At 47.0% G+C, this 12,184-nt stretch overlaps 2 protein-coding genes across 5 annotated transcripts; both read left to right on the top strand.

Moving 5' to 3' along the window:
* The first annotated feature begins 1,832 nt into the window (after positions 1-1,832).
* On the top strand, positions 1,833-5,992 carry LOC117860673 (exocyst complex component EXO70B1). Of its 4 annotated transcripts, XM_034744050.2 has the most exons (4): positions 1,833-4,234; positions 4,725-4,764; positions 5,358-5,458; positions 5,630-5,916. In XM_034744050.2, the coding sequence occupies exon 1, from the start codon at positions 2,127-2,129 to the stop codon at positions 4,032-4,034; it is 1,908 nt and encodes a 635-aa protein (XP_034599941.1). In that variant the 5' UTR covers positions 1,833-2,126; the 3' UTR covers positions 4,035-4,234; positions 4,725-4,764; positions 5,358-5,458; positions 5,630-5,916. The 4 variants fall into 4 exon arrangements, with proteins under 4 accessions (XP_034599941.1, XP_034599940.1, XP_034599942.1 ...); XM_034744049.2 differs by having other exon boundaries at positions 4,991-5,992; XM_034744051.2 differs by lacking the exon at positions 5,358-5,458.
* A 2,114-nt stretch (positions 5,993-8,106) lies between these two features.
* Positions 8,107-10,851, top strand: LOC117860674 (uncharacterized). Its single transcript, XM_034744052.2, has 3 exons — positions 8,107-8,461; positions 10,082-10,203; positions 10,320-10,851. The coding sequence occupies exons 1-3, from the start codon at positions 8,326-8,328 to the stop codon at positions 10,644-10,646; spliced, it is 585 nt and encodes a 194-aa protein (XP_034599943.1). The 5' UTR covers positions 8,107-8,325; the 3' UTR covers positions 10,647-10,851.
* Positions 10,852-12,184: the final 1,333 nt, after the last annotated feature.

A 12,184-nucleotide genomic window follows, 5' to 3' on the forward strand; every position in this document is an offset into this window, starting at 1 on the left:
TAGGATCGATGATGAGTATTGCAAGAGTCGTTTGAGGTAAAGCTTTAGGAAACCGGAGGCGTTAACACGCACCTCGCAATGGTGATCACAAGAAAGTAGCCCGCTTGCGAGCCACCTTTTCTGAGAGATGACTCTTTATCAAGGTGCTACATAGATTAGTTACCACTTTGGCTGGAACTACAACAAGAAGACAATAGGCTCATGCTACCTTTGGTTGTGTTACCTCATATATATGGATGTGATCTGTTTACCCTGTCTATAATACTTATCTCATGATTGGGTTTACCTTTATATGCGATTCGTGCTTCTTGATAGGATTAGATCTGTTTAGCTAGATAGAGAACCCTAGTCAGTTCACTGCCGATCCACGGATTGATAAACCTTGGATAGAATACTCTAAGGGAAAAGCTACGATGATCCATACGCTTGCGGTTCACAAATTGGCATGCTAACTGCCGTCAACAGGATGACCGCCACATACTAAAATAAAGTGCCAATTTTTTTGAATCAACACTTCAACAGTGATGTAAATCTTCGTGAAGCATGTGTGGAGGTTCACTAATCCATTTTATGCTTGAAAAACTCCTTTATTCCTTTTATTCTTTTAGTTTGTTGTATCCGTGCTGTGTCGGTCTAGTACTTCTTGTTTGTAAAGAGAATATGCCCCCGTGCAGTTGGCATTTTGATTATTCCTTCATGTAAACAAAAATTAAAGATTGGGGTGTTACAATGATAGATTAAACCCCATTCTATTTAATTGTGTGCACTCATCCAGGGCCACATGCCCCCCTCCTCCAATTGCCATTTATGAACATACCATTTACCCTCTCTTTCTCCACACCATCTTTCTTACCTTTCCTCGTTTCCAATGTCTCATCAATCATCATCACCAAAGGACAACATTTGGATAGTTATCAACCCTAACTTACCAATTGTTTTTCCCCTCACTTTCACTAACCTTCACTGTTATTGTAAAACCATCATTGTGAACAAGCATGTCGAGCTATTCCACATTAGTTTTGGTGTAACGGGTTAATAAATTTAAATTTGTGTTTGGAGATATATCATGGAGCTTCAATGGCATTGATGAGGCACAATTGGCAAATTATATCTAGTGCCATTTTATTTTCCTCCCTCATCAATTTTCAAGATTTTGGTCTTCATTCTTGGGTGGGGTGTTGAGCTTGCTTGATACATCCATTCCCCTTCGATGCACATTGCTGCACCCCCACCCCCCCCCCCCTCCTACCATGAACCATGGATGTCCAACTCTACCCACAAGTATATTTTTACATTGGGAATATCGTTTCTACCTTAAGAGTAACAAAGCTCATGGCTCCTTAAGAGCAACTCCAAGAGTATCCTAAAAAATTCTTCCCCAAAACTATGTATTGGGGGTTCTCCTAAAAAAAATTTCCCCCAAAAACATATTAGTCCACAGCAAATCGCTAATAAATAGCCCCCAATATTTCAAACACAGGCCACATCATCGTAGTGGGCCCATCGGAAGGGACGCGCGGGCGTGCGGGAATCAGGATTGGGGGAGGAACGCCAACGCTAAAATATACGCGGTAGCAGGCTGTTTTTTAGCGTCGCTAAAAAATTGGGAAAGGTTTAGGTGGATTGTTGGAGTTCATTTTTTCTCTCTTTTTTCCTAAAAAAGGTATTGGGGGTAAGATTAGCAGCCTCTTGGAGTTGCTCTAACAAGTAAAAAGAAGAGGAGAGAGGGAGAGAGAGAGAGAGAGGGAGAGAGAGAGAGAGTTTGTGGCTCTCGCTCCCTAGTCCTGGCGAGTCCAAACAAAAAGGAAGTTCACAACACAAGGACGCAAAAACAAAGCGCGACCGGCAGCTGAGCTGAGCAAGCAGCACAGAGCGGAGCCAGCTCGCCTCGCCTCCCCTCCCCTCCTCAGTCGCCTCCACTTCTATATCACTTCCCTCTGCCCCCGCCCCGTGCGCCATCGCGCACATCCACGCGCGCGCGCGCCCACACGTGCGGCTCCCCGGATTCGCGCCGCCGCGGCAGAGCCAGCCAGGCAAAGCCAGGCCAGCAGCTTCGGATCGAGGAAGAGGAAGGGCAAGAGGAAGACGAGGAGGAGGAGGCGAGGAGTCAACCCAGCTTGCCAGCCATGGACGGATCGGCCGCGGAGCTGGAGGCGGCGGAGCGGGTGGTGATGCGGTGGGACTCGGCCTCGGCGGGCGCCGGCGCCGACGAGCCGATGCTGTTCGACGGCGCCGGGGACCGGGCCGAGGCGGACCGCTTCCTCCGCGCCGTCGACGACCTGCGCCGCCTCGCGCCGCCGTCGCCCGCGGCCGTCGGGAGCCCGCGCCGCCTCTCGTCGTCCTCGGGCTCCTCCGCCGCCGCCGGGAGCGGCGCCGTGCAAGTCGCCATGGCGCGGCTCGAGGACGAGTTCCGCCACGTGCTCTCGTCCCGCGCACTCGACCTCGAGATCGAGGCGCTCGCCGACCTCAGCTCGCTCTCCATCAACAGCGACCGCTCCAACTCGGCATCCTCCGCCGACCTCCCCGCCGCCGACGAGGACGACTCCGTCTCCGCCTCCATCGGGCGCCGCAGCAGCGCCTACCGCTCGCTACGGAGCATCCGCGAGATCGACCTCCTGCCCGACGACGCCGTCGCCGACCTCCGCGCCATCGCGTCCCGAATGGCCGCCGCTGGCTACGGCCGCGAGTGCGCGCAGGTCTACGCCTCCGTCCGCAAGCCCGCCGTCGACGCCTCCCTGCGCCGGCTCGGCGTCGAGCGCCTCAGCATCGGCGACGTCCAGCGCCTCGAGTGGGACGCGCTCGAGGCCAAGATCCGACGCTGGATCCGCGCCGCCCGCGCCGCCGTCCGCGGCGTCTTCGCCAGCGAGCGACGCCTCTGCTTCCACATCTTCCACGACCTCCCCATCTCCAGCAGCACCATCTCCGCCGCCGCCGCGCCCGCCACTCACGACACCCCCTTCGCCGAGGCCGTCAAGGGCGCCGCGCTGCAGCTGTTCGGCTTCGCCGAGGCCATCAGCATCGGCCGCCGCTCCCCTGAGAAGCTCTTCAAGATCATAGACCTCCACGACGCGCTCTCGGACCTCCTCCCTGACGTCTCCGATATTTTCGCCGCCTCCAAGGCAGCGGAGTCGATATACGTGCAGGCCGTTGAGATCCGGTCGCGTCTCGCCGACGCCGTGAGAGGGATACTCTCGGAGTTCGAGAACGCCGTGCTCCGCGATCCGCCCAAGACCGCGGTGCCCGGCGGCACCATCCACCCGCTCACCCGGTATGTGATGAACTATAGCAGCCTCATTTGCGACTACAAGGTCACGCTCTCCGAGCTGATCGTGTCACGTCCATCGGCTAGTGCGCGTCTTGCTGCTGAGGGCAATGAGCTCGTGCCGTCCTTGGCGGACCTTGAGCTTCCTGAGCTTGAGAACCAGTTGCCGCTTGCCTCCCACATTGTCTGGATCATTGTTGTTCTTGAACACAACCTGGAGGGCAAGGCGGCACTCTACAAGGATCTGGCTCTTTCACATTTGTTCATGATGAACAATGTACACTACATTGTGCACAAGGTGAAAGATTCACCAGACCTCTGGGGCATGATTGGTGATGACTACTTGAAACGTCTCACCGGCAAGTTCACAATGGCAGCCACAAACTACCAGCGGACCTCGTGGTTGAAGATCTTGAATTGTTTGCGTGATGAGGGGCTCCATGTAAGTGGTGGATTTTCGTCAGGAATATCCAAATCGGCACTGAGGGAGCGGTTCAAGTCCTTCAATGCTGCGTTTGAGGACGCGCATAGGGTGCAGTCTGGGTGGTGTGTGCCAGACAACCAGCTAAGGGAAGAGCTAAGGATCTCAATTGCAGAGAAGCTGCTGCCAGCATACCGGTCGTTCCTTGGCAGGTTTCGACATCATATAGAGAATGGGAAGCATCCAGAACTTTACATCAAGTACTCTGTTGAGGACCTTGAGATAGCAGTGGGTGATTTCTTTGAAGGTGTTCCTCCTTCCCCGCATAACAGGAGGAGATCACATGGATGAAGAACTTGTACCTCAGGCATTCAACTGGACTGCTGTTGCTATTTATTCTTTTATTCTTCACACGGAAGCTGGTGCTGGCATTTGGGGCTCTGTTTAACTGTTCTGATACTATATTGCTGATCTTCAACCAGAGATGGCAAAATATGAATGCATTTTGGGATCTTGTTGAAGCTGTCAATCGCCCCAGTGGTTCCTGCTCTGTAAGAGAACTTGTTCATTTGTTACACTATTATTATATAAATTTTGCAAAGTAGCATGTCCATATAGGAAATTCTTTCAGTAATGTTTGATAGTTGGAACTCATGGCATTTCTGCCCCTGTTTTGCATCAGCCTTTGTTGCCCTTTTCATTGTTAACAATTATCCAAAGGGTCTATGCTTTGTGGATTAGATGTAAAAAGATTTACATGACTCTCATGTACCACATGATTTTGTAATATGATAATATCATGGTGTTACAAATTTGATAGAAAATTTCGAGTCTTTGCTATAACACAGTTCTTTTCAGGTGTCAAAACCAATGAGAAGCTAAACTGCTAAGTAGCATTGTTGATACCTCCACAATAATTGCTTTGTTTCTATTTTCTCATACTAGCAATAAATTATAAAATGGATGCAATTCTATCACTTCCTTTTGTCCCTCTTTTTCTCATGGGATGGATCATGGATGTCAAACCTGTGCTCATTTCAGAGAGAGAGAGAAAATAGATGGAACTGGAGAAATGGAAAAGGTGAGAATAACTCTATCATGTCATGCTTGTCATGGTTCTTGTTCTAAACAAATAGGCACTTGTTCCAAAATAATAAATAAATAAAACTGCATTTAAAATGTGTATAAGTATGTGAATAGTGCTAACACCCCCATCTTTATTTTGGTTATATTTACCCTCCTTTTCTCCTGACAAATGCACAATATTGACGTATCAACGTGTATAACTGAAAATAATATGCCTGCAGTGGTGCTGTATGTGTTCTGGCATCAGATGATCCAGCATTGCCTATGATGTAATGACATACATACCTTTAAATCGAACATGAAGTGTCATGTGCTACTTATGTAAACTTGGAACTTTAAATTTGGTGCACTAGCAGCTGATTGCTTCTTCCTAGCTATAATGTTTTTTATTTAATTCTTTTGATAGGAATACTCTAATGTAAGCTGAAAAAATTGTTATAATATATTTTGAAGTGAATTGACCATGGTAACTATAGGCTACAGGTGTGCTTTGGCATCTTCTCTATGCATATTGAATTTTTGCAAGTATAATACTGGCAAATTGAGACAATGCTATAATCTCAGTTCCTAACTAGCCAGCCCTTCCAGTTGCAGCTGCTTCTATCCTGTCCTGTAGTGTGACAATTGCTTAGTATCTGCAGTACTTCTTCTCTCCTTACCCATTTGCCTTGCAAATGACTAAATGACAGGTTTGTCTTTGCTAATTAAATATTCCTTCTTGGAGAGGGCAGACCATTTGGCCTTTTTGTTATTTTTCAGAAAACGAAAAGAAAGAATGTTGGGAGTACATATTTTTCGAAAAAGAAAAGAATTTGATATTCCTTGTTCTTACAATCAGTATGGTACCCACTTCTCCACAGGGACAGCAGTTTGATCTGACATCAGGCGCATATCATGAGTACATTTTTTTTAATCTTTCCGCTTTTTGTAAATAAATTCTGCACATAGACATTATATGGCACTGAATAGGCAATAATTTTTATGTGATAACATGTTAGCATTGCAATAGTTGGTATCAATCCAACTTTTTTTTTCCGCATGTCTTCCCACAAAATAGAGCTATGCATATGCTGAGATTGAAATGCACGAGCTGTACTGTCTCAGGCCAAGCAAAATTTTAGTTATATGAGTTCCTGTTATTGAGCTATCCTGTTGATGCTCAGGCCTCCTTTTAGTAAGCTGGTACGGTGGCATATATGCAGACTGCTCTGAATCTCTGCCTCTCTGATACTCTCCAGCTGGTGAGCCGTTCGTGCATACTGTATCTGTTTATTCTTCCTTTCTTCTCGTTTACGTGGACTGTGCATAATTACAATGGTTCATTTGAATAAGCTCAATCAGGCGTAACCACCGAATGATTCGCCGATAATGGGGGATATTCTCCGAAAATAACACTGGTGTTAATCAGGGAAGAACGTGACGCTCACCATTCCAGAGCTATTAATCATGCGGCGCCCGTTGCCGTGTTGCTCTGCTTTCTCGGCTCAATGATTGTTTTCTGCCGAACTTATCTGCAATGCCCGCGTGAGTGAGAAAAATGGATTGTTTTCGCTTGCCTTTTCGTGGCTCTTCTTTTTTTTTTTTAGCCCCACTGGCCCTTCGAAAGTTATAATTGAGGGGAGCAGGATGTGGATTCATGCCGTATGCCCACTGGACGATTCGGACCAGCGTCAGGTCGCAACAGCTCTCCGGCCATCGACGGGTTCAGCCCGGCGTCCATGCGTACGACACCCGTGTTGTCGTTTCATATGCTGCTGTGGACTTGTGGCTGCATCTAGTAAAACATTTTAAACTTGGATCACAAATTACTTTTTCCTTGAAAAATAGTACCAGTAGATTTGTCGATAAAAGTTGTTTCAGAATAGGATGCTTTTGCAATACGTTATAGATGGCTCCTTTTTTTTTTACTTTATGTAATGGCTTCCACAAAACAGAGTAGTAAAAGTCGCGTTTTATGGACTACTATATTTGTATTCGTCATTGGAGGGTATTATAGTTTATAAAGAAAGAAGTTATTTTGCAGGATATTGAATAAAAAATTAAAGGACATGAAACAAATGTCTACTCAACTTACATACCTCCTCTTTAAATTTCAAACTTAGAAAAAAAGTTCACGTCTTACTGATAAACACAAAACCCTCAAAGAAAATCATAGGCACATAAAACTTTTTTATTCTAGAAATAATCCGATGTTTATAATGAAAGGTCTATGAGAAAAACGTACTTTGACCAAGTCATAGTGATATACTTTGACCAAGTCATAGTGATATACTTTGACCAAATCATAGTGAGACATGACACATGAGAGAGTGGTGGTCGACTCATCGAGACAAAGGGTGGCAAATCTTGAAGTGTCTTGATCATTACGCAACAACGTTGAGCAAACATCAGTGAGGTGGATGGACACTATTGGACAAAGCTTTGCTTTTGGCGCCATGCAACATTCAAATACAGGGACAATTTTAGTTGGATGTGATTAACTGATTCCGTGAATTATTATACTACCCTAAAAGTTGTTATTTAATGCCACTAGACAAATCATTTATGCTCCTATGTAATTTGTATCGTGAATAGCCCGTAAAATCAACTATACATATAACAACCTAAGCTAAAATCACATAGAGCTACTGCACCAAACTAATACTTTAACATAAAATTCATGCTAGATTATGTAGATAGATTTAGGCTCAATAATTTATAGATTTATGACCACATGGTTAGTTGTATTCGGTGGTTTCACTCTAACTTCCTCACCTAGATGTAGCTCACATCATACGCGTCACCTCCTTGCTATATGATGCATGCTCTACCATTGAACTCCTCGATTGTCACCTTAATTTGGCTCTTAGATTGCATCTCCCGTGACTCTTGTACCGTACTCAGTTCCAGCGCAATTTGTATCACTTCATATAGCTTTGGCGACTTCATAGTCACTAGATCCATCACTACTGTCACTTTGATTAACTACTCTTACAACATGTCTATCCAACTAGCCTTCGTCATCGGTGACATGTGACCACCACCAATACCAATACCAAAGCTGACAAATTTTCCCATCATCTCTCTAGTCTCTGCAACTGAAGATGATAAATTCACCATCCTACCTTGAAAATACTGAACTATAGTTTTGATGGAGCTTGCTGATCTTAAAACCGTTGTTCAATAAGACATCCTCGTAAAATTGGGTAGCAAGAAATTAGATTTATTTGGGGAAAGAATTTATTGACGGTTAAATTGCATTATTCCCGGCCTAATTGCATAGGATTACCGAAGAACTTTCCCGGATTCAACACCAAATTGACCTGACCAGCGGAAGAAAATGTTGGCCACCACCAACCACTCCCCGTCAGGCCGTAACGTTCCAGCCGGGGTAAACAAACACGGCGGAACCTGCTGCCCTGCTCGGAATTCAACGAACCAATCAGCCAAATCCTCCCCTTAAAATCCGAGAGCCCCGGCGGCGAGCAGGGCACGGCGCCGGCCGACCGGATCTAGGCGAGGGTTCCGGCGACGAGGAAGCCCGCAGGCGGGCGCGAAGAGAAGGCGGGGGGAGGAGATGGCCTCGGAGGAGATGACGGCGACGGAGGTGGCGGCGCTGCTGGATCTGAAGCCGCACCCGGAGGGCGGCTTCTACAACGAGACCTTCCGCGACGGCTCCATCACGCTCTCCACCTCCCAGCTCCCGCCCCAGTGTACGTACGCGCGCGATTCCTCCGTATCGTTTGATTATTGGCGCTGAACTAGTGTTCGTTTTACTTTCTCGCGGTGTGGGAACGGATTATTGCGCGGACTAGGATGCGATCGGACCCGGATTTAGGTGAGATTTATTGCGTCTTCGGCTCGGGCATGTGCAGACCTTAGCTTAGGTGCTAGATATTGATGGAGGTACGGGTAGTCTTTGATTCACTGCTGTTTGACTAAATTTGTCAGGTTCAGTAGGGTATTTCTGCAAACTAGGAATTCCAGGCAGATAAGTCTGGCAGCGTGTGCTAATTTTGTGTCTGATGACAAAATGAATGCAACTTCTCTATGTATCATAGTAATTCATAAAGTCAGCTAATCGGGAATGCAGGGAATTGAATGATAAATTTGCTTGGTTGTGGTTCTTATCGTTGTTCAGCTAAGCAGTGATGGACAAATGGTGCTCTTTTTATTGCATACATAATATGACTCGAAGTAATGTACTCTGCGACAAGGTATAGGTATCCCTGATGTTCTTTCCTGTTTCAGGATTGTAGCATCATGCTTCCTCCTTTTCTTCTAGGACCTGCAATAAAAAATGCAGTAACGGCTGATATTTATATCAGTCAAATTAGGTTTAGTCTGGTCAGAATCACTAGTTTCTCAAGTGCCCTGTTTCCGATCAGAACCCTGAAAAGGCTGGTTAGGGAAGGGTGGATCAGGATCCAAATGCTTCGGATTTAGTTCAAACTTGTGTTCAACAACAACAACAACAACAACATAGCATTTCAGTCCCAAGCAAGTTGGGGTAGGCTAGAGTTGAAACCCAATAAGAGCCACAAATCAGGGTTCAGCCACATGAATAGCTGTTTTCCAAGCACTCATATCCAGGGCTAAATCTTTGGGTATATTCCATCCCTTCAAATCTCCTTTTGTTGCCTCTTCCCATGTTAATTTTGGTCTTCCTCTGCCTCTCTTCACATTACTGTCACGCCTTAGGGTTCCACTACGCACCGGTGCCTCCGGAGGTCTCCAGTTGGACATGTCCAAACCATCTCAGCCGGTGGGTTTCATCTCCATTAGAATGACTAGGTTCAACGTTGGCTCGCCAAGCCTATCACAACCCTCCTCCTTTCAGGGCTTGGGACCTGCTATGTTGAGACAACATAGGCGGAGTCCAAACTTGTGTTCAAAGTCCTAAAAATCATGGGGCCTCCAAACAGGCCTAAATGTTATGAACGGCATTCGTTTCAGATTTTCAGGTCATTTCCTTGTAGTTTCTTGCTTAAGGTCTTATGCATACAGTGATGTTCTTGTATGATCCGCTAAGGTTGAAGAACTTACCTGCTGCTTTCATAATTCAACTTTGTATATCCATGTATGAATGTGAGTATATAGCTGTGGAAACTTCTCTTAGTAACTTCTCATCCTTTTTATTCTATGAGTAACTAACTGTTAGCTAAGGGTGTGTGGGTGGATCTTCTCTAGCTAGAGGGACTGAATAATATCTCAGCATACCACTCCTATATCTACTGGCATCTATCCCACTGTTTTTAAGTGTGGTGTCAGACACTAAGCACACTGGATATGAAATCAAGCTGCTGTCTAATATCTCTGAACATATGCTGCAGATAAGGTCGACCGTGCTGTGAGCACTGCAATCTACTTCTTGCTTCCTGCAGGGAGTGTTTCACGTCTCCACCGCATTCCCTGTGCTGAAACCTGGCACTTCTACAAGGGAGAGCCTCTCACGGTTAGCACCATCTACATCTACATGCTTGACACTATTGACTGTCTCTTCTTTCTGTTCCATGACTAAAGCAATTAGGCAGCTAATTGGTTAATATGAGTACTCCGTATTTGTTTTAGGTCTTTGAGCTGCATGATGATGGCCACATTGACCTCACTGTCATCGGCCCGCACCTCGAAGCTGGCCAGCGCCCCCAGTATACCGTGCCACCGAACGTGTGGTTTGGTTCCTTCCCTACGCTGGATGTTGAGTCGTTTGCTTCCGATGGCAGTGTTCTTGTAAAGTCTCGGAAGAGGGATCCTGAGCAGCACTACTCCCTGGTTGGCTGCACCTGTGCCCCTGGTTTCCAGTACGAGGACTTTGAAATGGCCACATTTGAGGACGTGAGATCCCTTGCTCCCAAGGCTGAACCTTTCCTCAAGTTCCTCATTCCTTGCACCGAGTAACTCTGGGGCAACCTAGGTTGATGCTGGATGTTGTTTCAGCCACCCCGGCATTTTTAGCGTGATTCCATGAGGGTTGCCCTTTCACTATCTTGTAAACCATGTACTGTACCCATGCGCTTGGTACTAGTTGCAGCATTTTGTGCACTGAAACAGTATAACAGTTACAGTTGAGCTCATGTTGAAACGATGGATGGCTTTTAGTGTATCTTAGAATCCTGACTGAGTTTGATCGATGAATTGTGTCATGCATAATAGAATGGGTAATTGTTCGTAAACATACTGGACGCGTCTCTTAAGATCTTGCGAGTTTTACATGTCATCAGAGATTGAAATATCCCAGGCGTTCAATGGCGCCAAACTTCTAGAGGAAAGACTAAACTCTTGTACAGTTATCTATGACAAACATAAACTTCCACTTGGACAAAGGGCGTGGGTGTTAGGATCTGGACTGTAACTCTCATCGAGAGGATGGCACTAGGAAGAGTTGGGGTAATTTTCTGAGTTTTCTTTCCACAATACCATGTCCAACCAAGGGTTGGGGATACATATTTATAGCTGGCCAAGCAGCCAACCAGCCAAGCATCAAGGCATATGCCAGTCTAAGATGCCTTTTTGATGCTGTCCTATCTAGTCTAAGATGCCTAGGACTGTCCTACCCTAAAAGTAGTCAACAAAAGTGGTGGTGCAGCAAGCATATGCTGCAGTCCCACTGTCCTCCTCCAGTCAACAAGGACCAGCAGTACCTACAGCCCCACTGTCCTCCTCCAGTCAACAAGGACCAGCAGTACCTACAGCCCCACTGTCCTCCTCCAGTCAACAAGGATCAGCAGTACCTACAGCCCTACTGTCCTCCTCCAGTTAACAAGGACCAGCAATACCTACTGTCCTTAACTGCCAAGGACCAGTAGCCTGCGTGCTACAACCAGCAACCCCACAAGGAAGCCAAGACTTATCCAGCATTCTCCCCCTAAGCCTTGTGCGTCGTCTTGTGGGAACGTTGGACCATCCCGGTCCGGGAACAGAGCTCAAGGAACTTGATCCTCCCAAGGGGCTTGGTGAGTAGGTTCGCAAGCTGATCCTTGGTGTTGATGTAGCTCGCCTTGATACTTCCTTCCTCCAAGCAGCCTCGGATGAAGTGGTACCTCACCCGGATGTGCTTGCTCTGCTCATGAAAAACGGGATTCTTTGCTAGGGCTAGAGCGGACTTGCTGTCCACCCTGAGCTCCACCGCTCTAGTGTCTCTGCCAAGGAGATCACCGAGCAGTCGGCAAGCCAAAGCGCCTGAGTCGAAGCAGTGGAGGCCGCTATGTACTCGGCCTCGCAACTGGACAGCGCCACCACCTGCTGCTTGATCGACTGCCAGCTAACGAGGCACTTGCCGAGGAAGAAGAGAATCCCGCTCATGCTCTTGCTGGTGTCGATGTCGCCGGCGTGGTCGATGTCGCTGTACCCGACGAAGTGTGCCGCCCCAGGACACCTCGGGTAGAAGAGACCGTGGTCGAGAGTCCCCGCAACGTAGCGGACGATCCTCTTCACGG

The sequence above is a fragment of the Setaria viridis genome, chromosome 6, assembly GCF_005286985.2.
Source record: "Setaria viridis chromosome 6, Setaria_viridis_v4.0, whole genome shotgun sequence".
In the NCBI taxonomy this organism is placed as follows: domain Eukaryota; kingdom Viridiplantae; phylum Streptophyta; class Magnoliopsida; order Poales; family Poaceae; genus Setaria; species Setaria viridis.